The following is a 26307-nucleotide window of genomic DNA, read 5'->3' as shown; positions in this document are numbered from 1 at the left end:
AAGACAACTGATCAAACTACAAAACAAAGGAACGGGAGTGGGGAGGGTCAGGGAGAGGACAAAGAAAAATATAAAAAGAACAAAACATAAAGTGAGTATCAATGTCAATTTCCATCTATGTAGATGTAATGGTGCCGATTTTCTGTACATGTTCCTTTACATATCCATTCACCTACCTACCCACACGGCACCAATCTAATTCCAAATTCAAGAAATAGAAAGCCAAAACCCAGTATTACTGAGAAAACTAGTTCAAAGGTAAATCTGCCCCAGGCTCTCACATAGCTACAAGCATTTAATAAAACAAGAGGCATTAAATATATTACAAAACATTAAACTTGAACTTCTCAACTTCTTTTTAACCCTATGTCCCCTCCCCTTTGATTAATATAAATATTTCAAGGCCTGACCTGAGTGTCCAAAACACCACCTCGAGGCAGGGGTATGTAAGGGGAGTCAGGACTCAAGGGAAAGAATTTTATTTTTGTTTTTTCAAACTGCAAATACCCTAGATATTTTGCTTCTGTCACCTAAGAAGTCTTGCCTCAAGTTAAAAGCCATTGTTTTAGTATTTTTAAATAAATTGTTTTAGATTTGGACTTACTCTTATACCTAGTTTCCTTTTTCTTCACCAATTTAGCAGAACATTACATTAAACAGCTGAACTGACAGATTTACAAGAATGTAACATGAAAAAACCCAGCATCTACCTGTTTTAAATTGCTCTATGACTTACTGCACAGCAGATATAGCTAGAGAGATTTTCTTTAGCATTCTCTGGAATGAAGGGGTGGAGATGGAGTAAGGTGGAAGGTTCCAAAAACAAATCTGCAGCATGATAGTTAATGTACACAATCGTCTGTTTGGGTAACTGTTAGAAAAGTAACCAAACTTCTTTTGTTGAGAAATAAAGAAAATGCTGTAGTAATCCCAGCAAGGAGTAGGTCTCAAAGAAGTAAACAATTATCTTCTTGTTCACTGAGAGAAGAATGAGGTTGATTAGGTGCATGACCTTTGGGTCCATTCCTAGAAATCTCAAGAAGAACTATAGGCTTTAGACTCACATATAGCTCAAGTTATTACAAAAAAACTGTTGAATAATAACTTTATTAATTGGTGTCATTAACTATTTCAAAAACAAAAATTAAGACCCAGAAAATGTGTGATCTGCATTTGGCTTTTGTGCCAGGCACAGGACAAGCCAAGGAAAGTCAGTCTCTTGACTCCTACCCCAGTTCTCTGATCTTGGGATCACTGCTATTTCTCAGTGCCCTTCATGAAGTGATCGGTCAATTTTCAAGAGGACCAAGAAAATGGATGTGGTAAATAAACTAAAAAAAATTCAAAAATTCCTCCTCAAAAGAAAAAGTCATTGTTCTTTTATCCTGGGGGATAGACTTGCTTTACTGTTTTAAAAATAATTTCATTCCTACGTCTGTTAGATCAGTACTTGTCAAATATAATTAACTCTAAGAATTACCTGGAAGGCTTATTAAAATACACATTCTTGGGCCTATTTCTGGCAATTCAAACTTAAAAGGTCTGCAGTGGGACACAGTAAGTTTTTAACAAGTTTCCCAGATGTTTTTGAACCTGCTATGTTAGACTATCTCCTCCCTCCTCTGATCAGAGTATATATGAAAAGTGAATGATATAAAAAAGTTTATGTGGACAAGATACAGTTTCTTGCCTTCCAAACATTTCACTTTAGCTTGTAAAGTAGTTGCAATAATAAGATAGCAACACAATTATCTAAGGCAAAGGTTCTGATCAGATTGTTACTGGGGGATTTAATGTAAAAGTAAACACTGGTTCCTAAAAAGCCTCCTCTACTTATTGCACTCACAGACCCAACTGCTACCAGCAGGAAATAAAGCCAACTACAGAAAACAAGAGTAATTAAGTTTACTAACATTAGCAAAATAACATATGTACAAATAAGGCACTTTAAACGGATATGATTTTGTTGTTGGAGGACCTGTAACACTAATCATAAAATGCTCATAAATAGTATTTTAGTAAGTTGTCTGTCTGAGCCTTATTTGACAAATGACTTAATTTAAGCTACATTTACATTAATAAATGAAAACAAATTTCACACTAAAATAAAGTAAGGAACTTCATCAGAGTGTCTTTCTCCTTTTAGACTTGAATCGCGTATAGAAGCAGTTTAAAGTGTTACTGTTGCCTCGGCTATTTGAATTGAAGATGTCATTCCCTTTCTCATCTTTGATGTTGCTTCCAACATCCTTCACTTTCTCACAGCTTTCTGTAGCTTGATTGAGATCTGCGTCCTCTTTTTTGCTGTTGGCTAGTCTCTCCCTTGAAAGAGTTCTTTCCCTAAATCTTCTAAACGGGGATGTCATTCTTTTTCTGGCTGTGGTCTCACAACTTGTCCTGTCTCTATTCTCCTCAGTGGCCTTCTCGGTCCTGTCTGTTCTTTTGGCTGTGCTCCTGGTAATCTGTTGGATTTTCTTTTGCAAGTAAACCCCACCTATTCCGGGGCAGCTGTGGCCACTGATCTTGGTGCTGGACTCACGGGGAGGGGATGAGGAAGACCCTGAGAGGCGCAGCAGGATGCTGTGATCAGATATGATACTGCCAACTGGAGGGAGAGATGCAAAAACCCTGTCATGGTCAATTAATTCTTTCCAATGAATCACAATTAGCCTGGTTTTATAACATTTCACTATTAAAAAATTCTAACATCTTGACAATATCTGAAAAATTGAAATCTAGCAACATATTTTTTAATGCATGGAGACTCTACTATATAGCATAAACAAGACAGAACACAGGAGAAAGGTTACCTTGATCAGAATAAGCTGGTAATAAAAAATTGCTGAAAGTAACCCAAGCTGGTAAAATCATAAGCCAAAATATGACAAGAGTAGCAAATAACCAGAATTATTTCTCAAAGTAACTGTGTCTAGAATTTTCAGGTAGATTCTACTAAGAAAAAGCTTAGCAAAAATCAGATAGGACATATAAATAGTATATACAATAGATGTATTTATAAAGCACAATTTCTGATTCTATTTTCTCTACAACGCAGAGAAGTTGCCTGCCTGAAGCACTGGGGAAGATAAAGGTTAAGGCCTCTTGATGTCTCACTTTTTCAGTTCTTTCTTGTTTAAATTCTCCTTTTAAAAATCACGAACGTAGGCTTATCTTCTTAACTGTTAGAAAACGAAGAACTATTCCAAAGTAAAGCAAGAACTAGAAACAGATTCTAATAACATACTCTTAGTTTAATGACATTTTTGTTCAATCACGGACCACTGGCAAAAACCTGTCTATGGAAATAAACAAGCAGAAATAGTTTTAAAGAAAAGAATTTTGTCAGATTTCTAAGGATTCAAAACATGACTATGACAGGCTCACAAACCTATAAACATCATGGTCAACTGTTGGTCACATACTGAAAAAAAGACTTCTCTATTCTAGTGGTTAAAATGCATTTGTTTGGAATAAGAGCAATGGGGAAATTCCTGTTCCTAACACCTCTTCCCACAAGTCACAATGACCCATATAACACCAAATCCAATTCAACTAGTTTCTTGGTTAGAGAACTGTCTATAATGGGACCTCTGGAGGGTGTAAAGATGTTCCTGAAAGAGCATTAAGAGCGTATGGACATTGTTCATCTGGACCATCTGTGTGAATAGGCACTGTTCCCAGCCCCAATCCTTGGGACCTGATAAAGGGTACTCTGGATAGGATACATACATAGTAAAGAGAGGAAAGATATCTGTGTGCCTTACCAAATCATATATGAGCTGTATACAACAGGAACGGAAACCTGTGTTTTACAAACAGATCTATTATGTATACTTTTATATGTCCTATTCGATTTTTACTAAGCTTTTCTTCGTAAAACCTGAATGAAAATTCTAGCCAGTCTCAGCTAAGTGAAGAGGGTCAGTAATGGAGTTATACTGCCCTGGAGTGGCAGCAGGGAAGAAGAAGAGAAACTCCGATTTACTAATCACTCACCATGTCTCAAGTGTTACAGATATTATTTCATTTAATCCTTAAATAAGGTCCTAAAATAGGTGGTCCCTAACCCATCTTATAGACAGGAGACCTGACCTTATATAAATCAGTTGCTTGTAATAACACAGCCGTCACCAGGGACAGAGTCAGGATTCAAACTAAGGCCTGGCATCACTGTACCACTCTGCTGTCACATAGTCAGCAAAAATTAAAAAGAACCTTCAAAAGTGAGGGAAACTTAGAACACAGGAACTGAGGAAAGCTCTGGAAGCTTCTCCTTCCTGCTAGAATTCGTTAACTTAACTTGTCTTCTCTCTGACCATGTACCATCCTGTACTGTGTTTATTCAAGGATGTAACTTTTTTACATCTGTGAAATGCCATGACTAAGGAGTCTTTTTTGCCAGGGTACACGGGGAATGTGGAGGGCCAATGTAAGAAACACACACATTATTTAGAATGCTACATTTGCAGCTGACATGAAATGGCATCTTATATGCATATTACCCAGGCTAGTCAAAACAAGAAAAGCTTCAGTCTGAATTAGGAAAACATAGATAAATAAAGAAGAGCAATTTCAGATTTTTTAATTCAAAAGGTTCTACATTAGCATAAATGTAAAAATCCACAAGGGTGCTGTATAGGTTATTATAAATCCTGATTAATAAAAGGTAGTAACATTCCATTACTAAAGAAAGGAATGTATCATCCTAAATATCTGTTTCATTTCCTAAATCTTGTAGTTGGTTAAAAACAATTTCTTGTAGACATTCTTATTTTAAAATACTCCATAGAACTGTTTGAATTAACTGGTAATTTGAATAACATCAAGAATTTGCACAGACCAAAACAACTGTGAGTTCTGCCTTCTTTCTTATCTATACTTGTCCTCCACCAAAGAAGGACCACACTTTGAATGCAGGAGTCCTAACTCCATGATGCATAACACCTGAAAACCATATAAATAACACAATCCAAAACATGAAAATTCAGGAAGTATTACCAGTTACATTTTTCTTCACATTTTCTATTATTACCATAGACCAAAAGCAAAATATGTGCCATGTAATATTCTTTGGTGTAACAAGAACTAGCCTGAACTATTTTATCTTACCTTTGCGAGGGGAACCTTGAGGAGACGCAGGAGGACTAGAATGTAAGGATGATGCCATAGAAATAGTGTCTTCTGTATGTTTCTTACCACTTATTTCTTCAGTTGTTCCTAAAATTTTCTGAGGTAAACTTGTACCTAAAAATAAAATCAAAGAAGCAAATAAGTATCACTTCACAATTAAAATGTCTGCAGTTGCCTAAATTACTATATAACTAAAGCCATGATGCACAATGGCTAGTGTAGTTAACTGAAATGTATACATGACAAACGGGGACTAAATGACTGGGTAATGGCATACAGAGATTCTCACCTCCAGGATATTTGTTCACATTCAGCCAGTCAGCGCAGATCAGATTATAATAGCTTTTTGTTTGTTTTGTGGCATAAGGGATATTGATTTAACAGTCTGAGTACAGTGTCCCACCCTGCACAACTGACACACTTATTGGAAATCTTAATAGAGAAGGCATGGATTCAAACTCTTCCCTCCCCTCTAGAGGTGGCCTCTCCAAGTCAGGGCGAGGCATGTGGCAGGGGCAGTATAGGGATGTTGGCACTGTCACTACCTGTGGTGCATCTGTGCTGTGGGTATACAGAAGCTGCAGGGCTGCCAGTCCAGCCCTTTTCAAGAGCACTAAATTCACACTACAGGAGATAAGTAGACAACAGAAAGAATCATGAATTTATAGAAAAATAGTATGGAGCCCACTGGAAACATTCCTGCAAAGTTCTATCATCACTCTTGTCCAATAGCTGGTCCTTTTCAGCATAGGTCAAACTTAGCAATGCTTTCAAATACCCTGGTATTTTTACATACATCCTCTCGAAAAAAGGTCAAAGAGGTATTGACACTGTTTTTAACCAGTAAAGTAAGCCCAACTTTGATGAGTACTCAGCATAGTAACAAGCAGCCCTTTGATACTGAAAAAATTTAAAACACAGTATACAAACACTACTCTTAATTAAGTGCCATTTTAATATATTTATCACATAAATAATAGTCATATTAGAGCAAGAGGGAAGAGGGCTACCTGGTACAAATAACACTGCCTCTCAAGTGATGACATCCAAGTAAGAAATCAGAGCTAGACTTGTCCCATGTCTCACTCCTACCACAAAATCAACTTCACCCATTTTGCATCCAATTCTCTACTCATTTCCACAGACACCAAACTAGATCAGGCTCTAGGCAACTTCCCGTTGCTACATCAGCTTTCCACTAAGGCTCCCTATCTCCAATCTCACAGCCCTTCCTACTACAGACTTCCTCCAACATAAACTATACCATAATCTTGCCTTGCTCAAACTGCTTTAACAGCTACCCACTGACAACTTTCCTCTAGCATGTCATGTTATAATTTTGGCATGTCTGTAACTTCACTTCTCTTCATCCTGGGACACTGTTTAGTACTGTGTTAAAAGTAAGGATTTTGAGCCAGGTAACCTGGGCTCAACTCCCAGCTCCATCTCTTACTCGTGGTGTATAAGTTACTTAGACATTCTATGGTTCCTATGTAGAATGAGAGTATTATCTATCTTTAGGTTTATTACGAAGATTAAATGAACATAATATATAAAGTTAGTAAAACACTTAGAACTGTGTCTGGCATTCAGTAAGTGCTTCATAAGTGTTAGCATTAATTATTATTGTCTCTCAACACTCTACAGCTTTGTCCTCAGAGGCAGCAAACTGCCTGTAGCTCCTTGTAGATATCAAATTCTTCTTCTGCCTGAAGCAACTTCTCTGGAATTTTTGCCTAATTACCTCCTTCCTTATCAACCTTTAAGACTGTGCTTAGGTGTTATCTCCAAAAGGCCTTCTCTGGAGCACTATCTTACTTCTGTCTACCCTAAAAGCTCTCCCTCTTTTGTTCTTTTATATGTTATGTACATGCTCCTGGCATAATAGTGAACACATACATGTTATCTGTTTGTGTGAATGTCTGTAACACCAGACTGAAAATCTGGCAAAGGAAAGGGCATTTCTTATTCAACTTTGGATTTCAAAACAATATCAAATTAAATTCACAAAGTTCTACTGAATATGTCCTATGTATAATGCATGAACTAAATAATAATGTTAGGGACCAAATCTAATCTAGCTTCCCATTTGAAAGCTAAAATAGTGATACTATTAAAACAACAAATGAAAGTAATTTGGACAATATCTACATGGCCTAACAGAGGAAAAAAAGCATGGTCTATACTTATATATTTTACACTTGCTTCTTGTCCCCAAGCTAGGTTTTCAGAAGTGGTCATTAATGAAAAACCAACAAACCGTCTTTTTTAGAAAGAAGCAATTTCATTATTTTTAGATGCAGCAATTTCATAGGCTGCATCTGCATTAGATAATTGAGTAAATGCACCACTAAATGCAGTAAGCCCTTGGTACCCAAATATACTGCTCTACGTTTCTGGCGGATATGATTATAGGAATTCCAACATCAATATTTAAAATATGCATGCAGTCACTGAATAGAGCAAAATGAAGCATTAGGCACCTATAGGCAAAATGAAGCATTTTTTGACTCATGAGTGCTGATTATATTACACAAACTACAATAGCCAAAGCATTTATATTTGTAATTATTTTCCATTCTAACTCGCCTGAAAATTTCAAGTAAATGAATGCAATATTAACTGTGAATACTCACTCAGTGTGGCAGGGTCTTTTGCTTGTCCCTTCTTCCTGATGGGGTGCAAATTTACAGCTGGCACCTGAAGCACCTGGCTCACTCTGTGGGGCTGATGCAAATAGGCTTTAGCTGCTTGGCCAGCTGACCTCACAGGCACTGGAGACATTTCTGATGACTTGACTGATCTTTTCTCACTTAGATTCTTGGTCACTAATAGAAGAGAGTAAGAAATACGTAATTCTGCACTTTTTAAGGCAAGGTTATTACCACTGACAATAGTACACGGCTCATTAAAACCACCTATTTTTAACACAAAAAAGATTAATTTTCCTAACAAAAATTTCATGTATTATGTTGTTTCAAAAATTTTGTAGAATTAAGTTAATTTTACTCCCTAAATTAAGATAATAAACTTAATTAGCTCCAACTGCACGATCATCCTAATGGCCATCCTCTCATCTATTATTTTTTTTTTTGACAGATCCTGCCTCAGGTTTATTTCTACAAATAACACAGGATGACACCCGTCCCATGCAGACAATACCCCAGGGGTCACATCAGTCCTCCTGTCTTCATATTGGCGACAGAAGAGCCTTTGTTGGTGCCTAGGCCACCTTTGGGAGCCAGAGCCAGAGTCGCAGCTGCATCCTGTGCCCTGATTTGAGCCTTGGCCTCTGGCCAGCGGAGGCTGAGACCCTTGGTGATGTGGGAATGAGCACATTTCCCTGAGCCTGGGGTGAGTGATGTAGTCAAGTCAACTGAGCTTGTGGCTGCTGCCCTTCGCAATCTGGGCTTGACCTCCTCGGGCTTTATAAGATCCTATATAGCCTTGGCAGGTACACTCATAGCCTTGGTGTTTTTGGCCAGCATCTTCCTCAGGTACTTCTTGTCGTGCCTCTTGGCAAACCTAATGTTCCTCAGGAACTTGGAGTTCGCCCCCTTCAGAGATTCAAAGCTTTGTGATCAGGGTTTCTTGATGCCATTTCTGTGCCATGTATGGGATTTGCTCTTCATGGTGTGGTTCCTGAACTTGGCCATGTGTGCACCAAAGCCCAGAAGCACTAGGAACCCAAAGAGCTAGCATCTTCTCATTTATACTACTGAAATACTCCCCTCACTGTAACAATTCTAGCATGCCTTCAAGTCATTCTCCATACAAGAGTGCAATGACTCCTCCATCATGAAAATCTGATCGCGCCATTTTCTTTCTAAAATTTATTTTACTTATTTTTGGCTACGCTGGGTCTTCATTGCTGCACGTGGGCTTTCTCTAGTTGCGGCGAGCTGGGGGGACTACTGTTCGTTGCAGTGCATGGGCTTCTCACTGCGGTGGCTTCTCTTGTTGCAGAGCATGGGCTCTAGGCACGTGGGCTTCAGTGGTTGTGGCGTGCGGGCTCAGTAGTTGTGGCTTGAGGGCTCTAGAGTACAGGCTCAGTAGTTGTGGCGCATGTGCTTAGTTGTTCCGTGGCATGTGGGATCTTCCCGGACCAGGGCTCGAACCCATGTCCCCTGCTTTGACAGGCGGATTCTTAACCACTGCGCCACCAGGGAAGCCCTATCGTGCCACTTTCCTTCTCCAAATGCCCTACACAAACTTTTAGATGACTTGCCACTGCTCTCAGGATAAAGACACAAATCCCTAAAACAAGGTCTATTAGACCCTGCATGATCCAGCTTCCCTAATAACCCACACTCTGCAGCTACTAGATTAGATCCCGTTTTATGTTCTCAAGGCATCCTGTATCCTTCCTTCACAGCATTGATAACTGTAACAATACAATTGTCTGTGAGATTAATCAATTAATGTCTCTTTCCCCCACAAGGCTATAACTAACATGATTGTAAGGACTGTTTACTTTGTTCACTACTATATCCCTGTGTGTCCAGTGATGGATAGAAAACAGAGGCTTAACAGGTAGTTTTTGAATAAGTAAGTGAAATTATTTCAACAGCTACACATAGGAATACCAGAGATATTTATAAGTAGATGGTTAGTATACTTGAAGATGAACATCAGAATTAAAAACTAAGAACTCTTGGGCTTTCCTGGTGGCGCAGTGGTTGGGAGTCTGCCTGCCAATGCAGGGGACACGGGTTCGTGCCCCGGTCCGGGAGGATCCCACATGCCGTGGAGCGGCTGGGCCCGTGAGCCATGGTCGCTGGGCCTGCGCGTCCGGGGCCTGTGCTACGCAATGGGAGAGGCCACGGCGGTGAGAGGCCCGTGTACCACAAAAAAACCCCACAAAAACAAAACAAAAAACTAGGAACTCTGGCTTAAGAAACAAAAAGCTGCCTCCTCTGTATAAAATCAATGCTATAGCCCAAAGAAAAAACTTCTTCCTTCAGGTAGTATTTTTAGTAATTTTAATTCTTCAGGCAGTTATTCAGGGTGGTTTTAATGCAGGTCCAACACTCCATGATATTTTTGTTTTAAACACCAAGATAAAAGTGTTTAACCTGTCCCAGCACAGCTACAATAGTTAGCTACTATGCTTTTATTATCAGAACCTAGAGAATATTTTGGGTGATAAGAATATCTCAAAAAGTCAAAGCAAAGTGCTCCTAGGGGATAATAGGCAGCAGCGCATCAACTGACTGAATCCAAGATGTTACCAACTTTTGGTTAGAGCCGTGAAATATTTTCCCCCCAACACTAATCAATTCCGTATTGACATCTTATTTTAATAGTTGCCATAGTACAAAGAAAAAAATCAACAGACTACTTTGAATATAAAAAAAGAGGTCACAGGAGAGTGTCAAAACTCAAACATATATACTTATTATGAAGAACCAAATTCTATAATGTTTGGCAATCAACTATTATTTGGGTTTGGAATTTATTTAAACATTTAAAAATCAATAATGCAATAAAAATCAAAGACTCTCAAACTAAAATAAAGCAACATGAACTGAATTAAATTTTCACAAAACAGTTTAACTTTCAGTTTAAGAAAGACCCACAGGTTTTCTCATTTTAAATCAGTATTAAAATCAATGGTAGTGAGACACCATTTAGTGTTATGAAAAAAGAAGTAGATAAGTCTAAGGTGGGTGTGAGAGGAGAAAGGTATCGCAGGTGTGTGTGAACGCGTGGTGGGGGGAGGAGAGAGAGAACGCAGAAGTTGGTATGTGGGATCTTTCTAGGAGTCAAAAAAGTTTTTTTAATTAGTTATTTGGCTGTGCCGGGTCTTAGTTCCAGCACACGGGATCTTCGTTGTCGTGTGTAGGATCTTTGTGCAGGATCTTCATTGCGGCATTAGTTGCGGCATGCATGTAGGATCTACTTCCCTAACCAGGGATCGAACCCAGGCCCCTGGCATTGGGAGCACAGAGTCTTAACCACTGGACCATAAGGGAAGTCCCTAGGCCTCAAAATTTTAACAATGAGCAAAGCATAAAAAAGGTTTCTATGCTTCTGAATATTCCAAATCATATTTAGGGAACAAAGAAAAGCAGTTAGTGAAAACAAAAGATAAAATAAACAAACTTCGGGCTTCCCTGGTGGCGCAGAGGTTGAGAGTCCGCCTGCCGATGCAGGGGACGCGGTCTGGGAAGATCCCACATGCCGCGGAGCGACTGGGCCCGTGAGCCATGGCCGCTGAGCCTGCGCATCTGGAGCCTGTGCTCCACAACGGGAGAGGCCACAACAGTGACAGGCCCGCATACCGCAAAAAGAAAAAACAAAAAAACAAAACAAAACAAAAAAACCCCCAACCTTTTATCAGACAAAAGCAGGAATAATAAATTGCATTCAGTAACCATAAGATGATGAAGTCTATACTGCATTACTTGGGAAAAAATAATTTTGATGATCATTCAAAGCAGCGTCAGAGATATTTAATAAGTGTGTATATGGCTTTGAACTTTAAAACATGAATAAAATTTGAAGATTCTATATACTTTTTCAGTCTTTATTTTTGACATGTACCATTTTCTCATAGCAGACACTTCTTGATATCCCACCAGGTGGTAAGAAATTTTTCCAGATACTTTCCAAGTCTATATACATTTATTATTTTTAACAGCCATATATCATTCTTTGTATTGATAAGGAAGCAGTGTACTTAACTATTCTCCAGTGTTTTGATATCTGTGTGAGTTCTTTTTCCATTGTAATACATGCTGCACAATCCCAATACTGGACACCTCACAGACTGCTGTGAGGAGGAGTAAATGGCAAGGTTTATAAAAGTGTTTAGCATGGTTGCTGGCATATAGAGAGCGCTCAGTAATTGTTAGCTTTCATTATTTTATTTCTTTCTCTTAATTTAATAGGTTTGATGTAGAAAGAATCTGAGATAAAACACAGTACCAATACTTGCTTGACTTTTACAATTAGGAAAACAAGAGATCTAAGATGAAGAGAAACTTGTTCAAATGGTAATAAATGAGACCCAAACTCTGTCTCCATCCTTTAGTAGGTGTTCTTTTCATCACAACCCATTCATTTTCCTATTGGTAAAAGTGTTCAAGATACTGTTCTTATAACAACACTTACTGAATGGCTCATTACCCTACATTTTAAAATTCACTGTGAATCTGAATTTTAAAATCAATACTTGGTTGTATTTCCATTTTATCTTTTCTACTCTATTGACATACTTTTTCGATTACTATGTAAATACTATATCATTTATCAATTTCAGGGTCAACCCATGATAATTACAATTTCCCTCTATCAATTAGGAACACAGAAATAGAAAAACTGAACCTTCCCCCTCATATATTCTGTCAACATTTAATCAAGTTCTATACATCATACTGGGATTTTTACTGGTGTAATATTTAATCATATATATAGATAGATAATACTCACTTATAATGGAAGTACAATCATCTTTATTTTGTTGTTATAACAAACACAATATATTTTACCATCTTTGATCTCTGCTTTTACAACTCATGATTTCCTTGACCCAGAGACACATACATTCTATTGTTTGTACTTAATTTAAAAAAAAAAACAGTATTGAGAATAGGCTCTATTTTGTTCATCATATTTTCTATTTATAAATATTAGAATACGTCTAATTTTTCTTGTTTTACTTTATTTACTGATGCCTATAATACACCTATTATCTCTAACAGTATATTAATTAAATTTATTGTATTTTTTCAGTTGGTAAATGATATTATCTGTAAAATTTTAGGAAAGAGAAATTTTTCACTTATTTTACTCTTCATTTAGGGATGAAGATCAGAACATTCTCAAAGAGAAGGGCTCCTCTATAATGTTTTGCTTTTTATAAGAAGACTTCAAAATGCTTTTTAAAGAACTACATCACTCCATTTCTTGCACAGAGTAATCATCAGGAATGGATGAGAATTCAGTATCTGATTAACATGATCACATGATGCTTGAGGTATGTCAGTAAACTTTTGTGAGTGAAAGTTAATTTTCTTGGGACTTCAGGATAACACTAGAGCAACAAATTTCTATTTTGTTGTGCTGTTTAGTGTCACATAAGTGAAAACTTATACTTACAGGTACCATATGCAGGCTCCCATTGCAATGACATCATCTGGAACTTCTCCTCATCTGTTTCTACATCCAGACTGGAAAGATACTGCTTCACTTTCCTTGCCATTTGGGCATCTTCATACAGCTTCTTAGCATTAAGCAGAGAGCTACGGCGTGCCTTTTTTTTGTGAGCACCTCCCTGAACATCCAGCATGTTTGAATTTGTGCTGCCTTGACTCAGTGACCTGTAAGAAGATGGAGATCACAATAAGGGGCTGTAAAGATGAGAATTAAGTATGGCAGATTGAAAATTAAAAGAATTCTGTTCTGTTAATGCAACTGCATGCTGATGCAAATGAGTTAAAAGATGAAGAGCATTAATGCAAAGTAATGTGGCACATATGGCAATGTTCTGAGTTTTCAGATTCAGCAAAGTTCAGAATTCAAAAGAATAAGTTAACAATTCCCCCCAAAGCAACAAATTCCATCAGACTTGTGTTTGGTGCCTTTGCAACCCATGGCACAACTGTGACAAGTATAAGCATTCCTTTGGCCCTATGGCCATCCACACTCTGAAGATACGGCAAGAGCCTAGTTCAGGACAAGTCCACCCTGAGCCAGATCTCTGCACCAGGATTCTTCAGCAGGGGAGTTTCTAGAGCAGCTTTGCTTGTACATGCTGCTTTGGACATGCTATCGCCATCAACATTCTTGTATATAGCTGGCCCACTCCGAGCATGCTCACCGATTTTACCAGTAACCAGATTTTGACCAAAATTCAAATAGAACAACCAGTAAGAAAAATAACACCATTTATACTCAATTCAATATAGTCAGAGATCAAAAATGCAATAAAAAGCTACTCAATGCTTCTACTCACATATGAAATGGTTGGGCAATATGTGGCTTCTGGACTGGGGATATGGGATCTTTCTTTTGCAATGCCTCTAAATGTGATGAAACTACAAGCTGGGTAGGAATAACTACAATTGAAACAAGCTATAGCTTCACATCCAACTGTACTCTTTTTGGCAGACTTCTTTCTATAATAACCACATCTAGAACCACTGGAAAACAGGAACTGCAATGCTATTTTTCCTTTGTAACAAGGATAGCAAACACAAGGTTCTAGACAATTTTTATTTTAAAAGCAGTTGCCAATTCTAAAATAATAAGGATATCTATGGGTCTTCTAAGTTAGCCTCCCAATTACCCAAAGATATTCTAAATACACATACCACAACCATAAAACAATTTGTTTTTTTCCGTGCTCACATACCCCATTTAAAACAGACAACTAAAATTCTAATGTTTTCATTATAAATTAAGTGAAATAAAGTTGTAAAAAATGTTACTTTTCTTTTGTCATTTTAAGATCTTTAAAAGAGTGTGTCTTACATTTGATGGCAACTTTCAATTGCTACTGGTCAGGCAGAAACTGTGATGTGGTTGTTGCTACTTACATATGCAGAAACTCCTAAACTTTCAGAGTGGTTTGGAAAAAATCCAATGGCATTAGTGAATTCCTCCCTTAACCTCCAGGAACCAAATGATTATAAGGATGTAGTGAATCTAACAAGTTCAACAACATTCCCAAAGCAGGTGTCAAAAGGAAGTTAGCCCTAAATATCTGCAAAGCCAACCTAAGAGCCCAGCACCAGCAGCTTTTTATTCTTTTATGGCTTGTTTTAAGAAGTGTGGAATTACCAACATATTTGACGGCACAAAAGGCAATACTGTGTGAGGAAAAAAAACCCCCAGAAACTAGTAACTCTAAAAGTGATTCAGAAAATTCATATTCTAAATACGAAGAAGTTTAAGAAAGACCTAAACCAATTTATATTTTGTATTTTCCTTTTTATGAATGCAAAAAGGTGTTATGTGATAAAAACACATACCTATGTTTATATAAGAGCTCTTTTAACAAGTATAAAGTTAAAAAATTCTCAGTGTTAACAAGGTACTGCAGTGACTTTTCTTCGTGGTACATAAAACAACAGTGGTCCCAACAACTGATGATGCCTCAGATTCAAAGAAATGTAGTAAAATCAAGCCCCAATATTTAGGAGCAAATTTGAATACAAGTATTTAATAATTTTATGTAAGCTGATATAAAAAAGTGTCCAGAAATTCAAGATACATACAAAATTTTAATAAGTGAAAATCTCATGATAAATGACAATGTCTTCTAAGCTACTTTCAAAATGCTTTGATGTAAAAACAAAAATATCTAGTGCCTGCAAACATCATACAAATCAACCCTAAAGCTAAATAAACAGTGAATGTGTTACATAAGTCATTCAAACACCCCAAAATCCCCACTAAGATATACTGTTCAAGTATTCTTCTTCATAACAGTAACGTTAGGAATCAATTTCTATCTTCAATGAGAAGAACCAGAAAAGACAAAGACATAAATGTAAAGTATAGAAGAAAACACAGAAGAAACACAGAGAAGGAAGAAAGCAGAAGGAAATTCAAGTTCACCAAGCTTCAACAGAAAACAAAAGACCACAAATAAGACAAGACTCAAAGTAAGTGGCTCACAAAAAATCCTTCTTATATGTAATATAAAAGCATCTAACTTAATGATTCACTATAATCTTAAAAGAGCAAAATTCTTCTTTTTTGCTCATCTACAAAACCCATCTTTTTCTTCAACTAAAATCCCCTCATCCACAAAACCCATCTTATTCTTCAACTAAAAATGAAAGGATCAGATAGATGATTTATAAGATCCCAAACATTCTATGATTTCTACGTGGATACTTAGCTATCTATTACAGATCTGTAAGCAGAGATCTGAACCTACTTGACAACAAAAGGTGTTGTTAGGTCTGATTCTATTTCAGTTTTAAGAGAGATAAGGGAGTCGTTAATTAAAAGTGGTAGGAATTTAAAACTCAATGCTGTATGTCTCATGGTATTAGTGGATCTGAACAATTAAAATCATCCTCTATTTCAATTATTTACAAACTCAATATTACAGTATAGTTTGGATAAAGGCTGCACCCTTTTGGAAAACTGATAGAAAAATGTAATCTTTATAAACAACGCTTTTACCCATTTTAATACACTTAAACATTTATTTTTATAAAATATGGCAGGTGAATAAAAGAAGATAGTGTGGACTCTGGAATCAGACTACCACCATTAATGAATCAGAATCCACCATTAGTGAGCTCTAGGAATTTGGACAACTCTATCTTCCCCATCTGTACCATGGGAATAACATTATCTATTTCACAGAGTGGCTGGAGAATTAAATAATTCATATAAAATGCACAGAGAAGTATATGGCACATAGGAAGCACACAATAAATATATGCTATCGTCATCATTATCTAACTGACCCTGCTAAATAAAATCTAAAAGGGACTTATGGGACGTCAACAATGGAAAAGTAAAGGGAAAAAAAGCTAGTTCTAACACTATTTTAACCTTGTTAGCAAAAGGCATTTATTTGTCAGGAATGTAGGTTGACAGGGTTAATAGAACACATGCTATTTTACGTGCGTGCATTAATGAAAAGGATGCAGTATATGTTAACAGTTGCACAACCTTCATTCCAGTTGCATTCGTCTCTACACTTACCCCAGACTCCGCCACCTCTTCTTCCTGTAAGCAAGAGCCACAAACATTGAAGCATGTGTTTGAATAGGAAAGCACAGAAAAAAGACAACAGTCGTGAGTCAGAGAAACTATGGAGACAGAACAGAAAAATTTTACTAGAAAAAAAAGGTAGCTTAACAGTAAAATGACTTTAATGGAATACAAGGGGGTAAAATGAATTATGATACGTACTGAAGGCCAAAAAGCTCCACACTATTTAAAAGTATGCTTTTAGACCAATTATAATATATTTTTTTAGACCAATTATATTTTTAATACCTAATTCATTTAGAGGCTTATGTTAATAAGAAGCTTAAGGGAAAACATTTACTAACTATGAATTTTGAATTCAAAGTTTTCAGGGAAACCTTAAATTAAGGAATATGATCTTTTGAACTTTTTTTTAAAAAAGGATTTTTGAGCCATACATTTAAGCGAGGATGAAATTACAAGAAACAAAAATTTATAATTTCATTTTTAAGTGCAGGAATTCTCTTACAATGTGCATTAACAAGAAATTTTGACCAGCAAATTCAACTTAAAATGTAAGTATAAATATATCATCAACATCTTTATGATCCTGTATCTCCTTACACTACAATTGGGCTGAATCAAGATTCTTTTTAAAATTTTTATTCTCATTTATTTTTTTGCCCCTTCCCCCCAATCCTGACTGGTCTCATTATATCTCTGGCTTGTATCCAATAAGCTCCAGCTCTGGCCAGCCCAAAATTCTGTTTTTCAGTAAGTACACTGACTACTGTTAAAATAAAAGGGGTACTTTGTCTACACAAGATATTATACACCACCAAACTGGACAATTACTTGCTTAAAGAAAGCTAGTACATTTCAGTACTAGCTGACAAACACAACTGATTCAGGAAAACTTCAGTCTAATCTAATTATGTTTTATTTTTTCCTATACTGCATTCTACTCTAGCCTAGGCCATTCCCAAGGAAACAGCCAAGTTCACTGATTTCATCCTCAGTTTCTTCCTCCTTTGCTCATTTCTGAAGCACTGTACTTAAAATATTATCAACTGGTCCGGCAGGCTCACAAAGTCATTATCATCTTGAGGAACGAGGGTGCTAAAATACATGAGTAGACGGATGTCTGTGTTAAGACAACAGGGTGTGGTGGGGCCACTGTACAGGGACATATAACAAAAACAAAAACTTAAAAACAAAGAAACAAATCCTCCAGGTCTGCTTTGGTCCCTGGTTCTTACTGTTTTCTGCTTCTACACTGCTGAGCAATGACACCCCTCATTACATGTAGTGATTCTCAGGGACAGAAGTGGGATGGGTTGGGAAGAGGAGATATGATATACCCCTTCCTCCATACTTTGAGAATTTCTACACTAGAGCAACAATCAGGTCAACTACTTATAAAAACAAAGACTCCTGAACGGTGATTTAGACAAAACAAAACAAAAATAAAAAAACCAATCCTGACACACATTGATTCTGTTTGGTTACAAAAACTCCATCTCTAACTTTTAAAAAACCAAGTATTTTTGTTTCTTTAGTAGGCTATATTTCTTTCAAGCCACAAGAATTGTGTCTGCCTGGGTAAACATTTCATTTTTAAAGCTCTTAGGTACTGAAGCTATACACAAAGGCCCAGAAGAAAATCAGACCAAAAATGAAAACCCTAATAACTTTTTACCCTAAAAATTACAGAAATTACTGGGAACAGCTTGACAACATACTTTATGTTTTATATAATTTGAGGAGACATTTGTTATTACATTAAAAATGAATTTTAAAAAGCATTCTTAGAAGATCAGGTTAATATTGAATGCAATTTTTATTTTTATTTCATTTTTATTAGAGATGGAGCATTCTTAAATTGGCACTTTCTAAACTGCGTTAAAGAATTTACATACAAATAAACAGCAGTACCACGACTTGAAACCAAGGAATATATTTTAAAAGAATAAAGTAGAACTTAGGCAGAAATAGAACTTTAAAAATATTCAATAAAAAGACATATTCAGTAAAAATAGAAGACTAATACTTCATACATTTTGTTAGAAACCAGATGAAAGCATCTGTCCTGTGTGATAATTTCAGTAAAGATCAGCAACTTACTTAAACATTTAAGTTAGATGACATTTTAATTAACAATAACAATACAGATCTATGTACTCAAAAAAGTAATAGAGAACTAGGGTTCAAATCTCAGCAATTTATGTAATCCTGGACACATTACCTAACTGCTCTGAGCTTCAGTTTCTTCATATGTAAAAGGCAGGCCAATACTACTACCAACCTTTAAAGGTTATAGTGACAAACTATTACTTGAGAGGGACATCTGTAAAGCACTTAGTACACTGCGTAACAAACGGCAGATGGTCAATAAATGAAAAATATTATATCATGCTCAGTGCCACTCTGTAACACTTACACACTTCAATGACATACCTCTGTCGGAACATCATAGCTGGGTCCATGTTAGCAGAAGTCATTCGAACAACTTGACGAATTTCCTTGGCAATCATTCTGAGCTTCTCAAAATTTACTAAACCATCTACTTTGGAATCATTTCCTATAGAATAAAAGTAACTTTTTTTAACTTCCAAAATTAAAATATCTATATAAAAGTAGCAGAAGTCAAGTTATTGTTGGAGGCACAAATCAGAACCTTCTTTATCAAACTGTCACTTTTGTTTTCAAGAACTGATAAACCCATAGATGGTTTAATCCTGCTCCCAGGGAATGAGCTAATGAGAGAAATTCTATTCCTATGGAAGTAATGATTATGATTATTGGAAAGTGAGAAACTGTGCATAGCTTCTAAAAGCCATTTCATTATGCTGTAGGCACACCTAGTAAAAAATACAGCTCCTCAAATCTAATTCTCCAGATGCTCAGCCCACTCTTAGGCAAGTACGTGCATCTGTTTTTTTGGGCAGCAGAGTAGAGCACTTGAAAACTTAGGTTTTAGCCAGAGGTCACAAACAGTGACCTTTGGCTTAACTAATCTAGTAAGGTTTCTATGGTTTACGGTACTTAAATAAATTGTAAAATGAGTTGTCAACACTTAAGAAGTGGAAGACATCCCAAGAAAACAAGAATTTCTGACTTCTCTCGAAGAAAAAAAGCGGGGTGGGTAGGTGGGGGATTAAATAATAAGTATTGATAGATCTGTCTTCCAAGTGGTAATAATTAGTTAAAATTAAGAGGTGGCTGGCTCGTAGGGGTAGACATCTTCTAGTCTGCCATGCATCCTCTCTTCCCCAGGATTTGAATTTACAATCATGACTTTAATCATTAAACACAAATTTGCTTGTTTGTAAGTTCCATGGTTTTTGTTTCTGTTTCACTAAGTAGTTCTGTAAGGAAAAAAACTCATACACCTCTCAAAATGGTCTACTTTTCTTTGACGAGAACAGGAATGAGACCAGACTTAGCCCATATGTTGGCTTACCCAGTTCAAACCACAAGGCAAAAAATTATATGTTCAAAGGGTAATCTAACTGTCTTTTTATCACACCTGTCTTTAACAGTTGGTCTGACCCTATTTATTTTCCACATAGCCCCTGAGGTGTCTGTGGAATTCCAAGTCCCTGAAGCCAAGTTTGAGAACCACATGGGTCTGGAACACATGGTGGCTCCCTTTTTGTAGTAAATGGCACCTATCCATTGGACATATAAATTGTTCAGGGTCTCAACATGAGTTGAAAACAAAATGATAACCCAAAATACTTTCAAGTCACATAAACATGTTTTGAGGGAGCATGTCAGAAAAATATACTTGAAGCCTATAATGATATTTTCTTATGAAAAAGGAGTGATAATGAAAGTGGGGGCAGAACAACTAGTTAATTGGCACAACACATCTGCTAAGACCAGTTAGAAAAGTTGGACAAAAATAGAAAAAAAATGTTTTAAGTCATCAAAAAACTATCAAGGCTGTGAAGATCTGAAGCAATAATGAAGATCTGTGGCAAGTTTAGCATCTCCCAGTGCTTGACCCAGCATCTGCTGATTTCAGAAAAGGGGATGATGAGCTGAAAAACTGAGTAGTGCCACCATGACCTTTGAAGTTAGAGAAGAACAACTTAAGTCTAGATAAATCTTCAATGTTTTGGGTTGGGATTTTGAAGGCCTATAATATATCCTCAGACTAAAGATAAACTAAATGCAGACTGGGATAAAAGTTCAGTGTTAAATTATCTCAAAATATGAAAAGGGTTTAAGGTGATTTTTGGATTGCTAGCACCCCTAGCTGCCTGGCAGAAGCAAGCTTTAATTCTCTCTGGAGGAATGTAATATTGTCTGAAACCCTAGATTATTTCTGTAATTTCTTTATACACAACATCCATTTGGTCAAAAATAACCAGGTACATCAGGAGAAAATTCAACATGATTGAAATGCAAGGAAAAAAAAAAAAAACACAACAGAAAGACTCATAAAGGATCTAGATTATGGAGTTATTGGAGACAAACACAATAGTAACTGGTAAATATGTGCAAGGTTATAAAAAACAACACTGAGAACTTTGGCAGAGAACATGAAGATAAAAATGAATTTAAATTGTAAAACTGGAAAAAAAAAAACCCCAATAACTGAAATAAGGAATTTGCTGCTGAATTTAACAGTAAATTAGTACACAGTTGAAGAAATAATTTAAAAATTGGACATTAAGCTGGGAGAAAATTCCAGAATGAATAAAAATATCCAGGTCAGAGAAAACCAAATGCTGCACCTAGTCACATCATAGCAAAACTAGAGAAAAACAGAGATAGAGAGAAGAGAAAATTATAAAGCAGCTACGAGAAAAAGGGTAGATTGTTGTCAAAGGAACAACAAATAAGACTGACACTTGATTTCTCAACAATAACAATGGAAGCCAGGAGACAGTTTTGTTATATCAAAATGTTGAAAGGTAAGTGCCAACCAAAGTTATGCCTTATGAATGAATATTAATTAAAGACATTTTTCAAATAAACAAAAAGTAAGAGATTTCATTACCAGTAGACTTGCACATAAGGGAATAATAATCAGTGTTCTACAGGAGAAAAAAACCCCAACCATATGAAAACTTTGAAATGCAGGAAAAGTAACAATATCATCATGCAGGTAAAGCTAAATAAATACTGACTTTACTAAACAACAATAGTATAGTGTGGCATTTAAAGGCATGGAAACAACTGTATATGTCGGGAGGTGAGCAAATGGGAATTTAAGTGGTCTAACTTCTTGCACTGCCTGACACACAGCAAAGTACTAATAAATATTATGTGAATTAATATCAACAAGTATAAATATATTGGGTTGGCCAAAAAGTTCCTTTGGTTTTTAAGTAAAAAAGACATTTTTCATTTTCACCAAGAACTTTATTGAACAACGTATTCATCTTTTTGTTCCACTACCTTCTGCCATTTTCCAGGTAACTTCATAATTCTATCTTCCCAAAATTTTTTATCTTTTTGAGAAAAGAACTGTTCCAGGTGCCTTTTACAGTCTTCCAGGAAATGGAAATTTTTTCCATTAAGAGAATTTTGTAAAGACCGAAATAAATGGAAATCCGAAAGTGCAATCTCTGGTGAATATGGCGGATGAATCAGAACTTCCCAGCCAAGCTGTAACAGTTCTTGCTTGGTCATAAAAGAAACATGTGGTCTTCCGTTATCCTGATAGAAGATTATGCATTTTCTGTTGACTAATTCTGAACACTTTAGGTCGAGTGCCGCTTTCAGTTGGTCTAATTGGGAGCAGTACTTGTTGGAATTAATCATTGGTTTTCTGGAAGGAGTTCGTAATAGAAGACTCATTCCCTTCCAATCCCACCATATACACAACATCCATCACCTTCTTTGGATGAAGACCGGCCTTTGGTGTGGTTGGTGGTTGTTCATTTCGCTTGCCCCATGATCTCTTCTGTTCCACATTATTGTGCAGTATCCACTCTTCATCACCAGTCAAAATTTGTTTTAAAAACGAAACGTTTTCATTACTTTTAAGTATAGAATCACATGCAGAAATATGGTCAAGAAGGTTTTTTTCGCTTAACTTATGTGGAACCCAAACATCAAAGCAATTAACATACCAAGCTGGTGCAAATGATTTTCAATGCTTGATCTGGGTATTTTGAGTATGTTGGCTATCTCCAGTGTGGTATAATGTTGATTGTTCTCAATTAATATTTCAATTTGATTGCTATCAACTTCAACTGGTCTACCCGACCGTGGAGCAATGTCCAGCAAGAAATCTCCAGCACGAAACTTCGCAAACCACTTTTGACACGTTCGAGCAGTCACAGCACCTTCTCCATACACCGCACAAATCCTTTTGTGCATTTCAGTTTCATTTTTACGTTTCTTTAAATAATAAAGTATAATATGCCAAAAATGTTGCTTTTTTCTTCCATATTCAATATTAAAATGGCTACACAAAAATCCACCAATTTTGATAAGTTTTTTAAAAATGCACGCTGACATGACAGCTGTCATGATACAATCTAACAAAATTGTTTCGAGTGAAGTGAAAGACAACTAAGAGCTACTAGAAAAAACCGAACAAACTTTTTGGCCAACCCAATATAATGTCTAGTGTAACACTAGAAAATGAGTAAAACTGTGTATAGTCAGCAAGTTAATGGAGGACAAATACCATTCACAAAAATCAATTAAGGGGATTGCAGATAAACCACATGGCAAAAGGTTAATTTGGTTTTTAAAACTAAGAACTTGCTGTTCATCAAAAGACATCCTTAAGAGAGTCAAAAGGCAAGTCATACTATATACAGGACTTACACAAAATTCTTAAAAAGTATATTAGAAAAACAGAACATTATAAAAAATAAGCAGGACACTGAACTGATAATTGTCAAAAGAGGACGAATAAATATACAAAAGTGTGTTCAGCCTCATTAGTAATCAGAGAAATGCAAATTAAACCACATCAAGATACAATTACACACCTACTGGAATGGATAAAAGTAAAAAGAATCAATTTACCAGGTGTTGGTGAGAATGAGGAACAACAAGAATGCTAAAAACACTGTCAGTGTTCCACTTTAGTAGATTAACCTCAAACTGCTTTCCAAAGTTGATTATATGAATATCAGGACCCATAAATTTCACTGTGAATTATACTGAACAAAAATGCACGTGCACTACGAGATATGTGAAAGAATATTCATAGCAGCATTATTCGTATACAGTGGAAACTATCAAATGCTCATCAATGGATTGGATGAATCCACTGTATTGCATTTATGTAATGGAATGAATGCTAAATAGTTTTGAAAATGAAGTACAGTTACACTCAAAAACATGGAAGAATCTCATCTCACAAGTCTAATGCTGACCAAAATAATCCAGAAGCCAAACCAAAACTAAAAAAATAAACATACTCTGTGATTATATAAAGTTCAAGAACAGGTGAAACTAAACCACAGTATTAGAAGTCAAGACCCTAGTTATCTTTGGGGAAGATGAAGGTGGTAACCAGGAAAGGGCATGAGTGGGGGTGCTGGGAGGTAGGCAATATTTTATTTCTTTGACTGGATGTTGGGTGCATGGGTGTTTGCTTTGTCATAATTCATTGAGTTGTTCACTTGTTCTGGGTACTTTTCTGTATGCGTTTAGTAATTAAAAAATTAAGTTGGAAGGATAAATATTACTAAACAAAACAATAAATAAGATCAAAAAGTCTGATCTTGGTTGTAAGTCAACTTTAAGTTTGAATGCATTGGGTAAACACCTACATTTGTTCTTGTCAATAATGTGGGTTTTGGTTCCTAAGATTTGCTGCATTTAACTGGGTAAAGCTTTAGTGACTTTTAATCAATAGACTGGAAAATACATTAAACACATCACAATTATGGAGAATTAGCTGAAGCTAAATATGCTCATTTTCAAATTACTTTTAAATACCTTCATGTAGAAATGTCATATCTTTCTTGACAACGGGGAAGAGTGGAATAATTGGAGGCTGCATGCTTTGACTACTAAGAATATTTCTATATTTTGCCATGTTTCTAGATGGATCAAAAAGGTCTTGTAGATCTTGGAGGTGTTTCTCATACTTGCTTGGTAACTTTTCCCAAGTACCTCTGAGTCGTGCTACAGATGCCAGGTTCAAGCCACTGCCGAAGATGAGAATAAAAACATTAGAAAGGGACTTGTGGGAGAGAAAGGACTCAGGTCAGGAAAGTGTATAAACCAATCTTTTCTAATAAAGGTAAAATAAGCAGGGACAAATTTCAATGTGTTGAAATAAACAGGAGAACCATGAAAAAATAAATAAATAAAAGGGACTCCTTGATCTTAAGGAAAACTTCCTTCAAAGGAACTACATTACTTGCCTATGGTTGTATACCAACAGCCTTTATTTTGTAGTCTGCATGTAAATCACAAATATAGTAACTCCATAAAATAGGCATTTAACTTAAAAATAAACTTCAAGTATCACAATGTTTTTTTATTTGCTCAGAAATAACTTTATGGACAAATTACCTATTTGAGAGTGGTGTAAGTGATGACAAGCGTTATATAAGAAGCAAGGCAAGTTCTGGGGCTGAAAACCTTCTTTCCTTGAGATTTTGGCCACTCATGTCCCTGATTCCAATACTTCCATATCCCTAGATTCTAATCCTGTTGTCCCTCAGGCCTTCATATATTCAATGTCTCCTCTCTATAGGATTTTAAACAAACTTAGATGGTCCTAACTTTAAAAATAATGCATGCCAATTAGGCTACAACTCCTCCTCCCTATCCCTTACCTCTATACTACCAACTCATAGGTATGCTGCTGAATGAATAGTGCAATTTTCTTACCAGTTAATCCCTCTTTTGTTCTCAGCCACCTGACTTTTACCAATACAATGGTATTTAAAATGTTCTCTTGATTTCTGATTTTAAAGTGTGGAGTTAAGGTATCTTTGTTCCCTCTGCTTCTCAGAAATCATCCCAAACAACTACAAGGATGAATAACAGGAATGCAAATTTCATCTCCACCAAAACTAAGAGATATCTGTTAACTCCTAAACACATTAGAAAGGCTGTCAAAAAATAGTCAAGGTCAACTTTGAGTAGGCAAAATGCTGAAAAAGAATGCCTGCAGCTGAAGATGTCAATGAAAGCTGGTAAAGCACAGCTCTCTGAAGCAGGTAACTCACCCAGAAGGCAAACCAGGAATCCCGTATTTGGAACAACACAACAGAGTCCATAGGCTGACAGAATTAGGAGGGGGTTGGACTCTGTTCTTTACCAGAGAGTGTCAGGGAAAGTAAGATTAACACAGTACACACAGTGATATAACATCTTGGCAAGACGGAATTTAACAGTGACACAAGAAAGAAGGGAGAAACTGAGTTGTAAACAGCCATAAAACTGCCAATTTTCATTTGCTGGAGAGAAGTAAAGGGTAAAACAATTCACATACAAGCTCTATTTCTGCTAGCCTGGGATACTGCCCTGGCTTTTCTCCCACGTGAATCTCCTGCAGATAGATGGTATAGGAAAACTCAT

The 26307-nt window shown here is 36.4% G+C and overlaps 1 protein-coding gene across 12 annotated transcripts in view; it reads right to left on the bottom strand.

Moving 5' to 3' along the window:
* Positions 1-26307, bottom strand: part of RAPGEF6 (Rap guanine nucleotide exchange factor 6) — a 218502-nt gene that overhangs the window by 8800 nt on the left and 183395 nt on the right. For 10 of the 12 annotated variants that reach the window (XM_027098364.1, XM_027098327.1, XM_027098264.1 and 7 more), the window contains 6 exons: positions 24712-24923; positions 19249-19372; positions 16804-16827; positions 13234-13454; positions 7767-7958; positions 5110-5244 (listed from right to left, as the gene is read on the bottom strand). In XM_027098364.1, the coding sequence (XP_026954165.1) occupies positions 5110-5244; positions 7767-7958; positions 13234-13454; positions 16804-16827; positions 19249-19372; positions 24712-24923 (908 nt within the window). Of the gene's footprint in view, position 1; positions 2606-5109; positions 5245-7766; positions 7959-13233; positions 13455-16803; positions 16828-19248; positions 19373-24711; positions 24924-26307 lie in introns of those variants that run through there. The other 2 variants (XM_027098353.1, XM_027098274.1) reach the window with 2 other exon arrangements.

The sequence above is a fragment of the Aethalodelphis obliquidens genome, unplaced genomic scaffold (assembly GCF_003676395.1).
Source record: "Aethalodelphis obliquidens isolate GAN/ISIS:26980383/991018 unplaced genomic scaffold, ASM367639v1 scaffold4, whole genome shotgun sequence".
In the NCBI taxonomy this organism is placed as follows: Eukaryota; Metazoa; Chordata; class Mammalia; order Artiodactyla; family Delphinidae; genus Aethalodelphis; species Aethalodelphis obliquidens.
The sequence above is the reverse complement of the archived record's forward strand: the minus strand, read 5'-3'. Positions and strand labels throughout refer to the sequence as shown.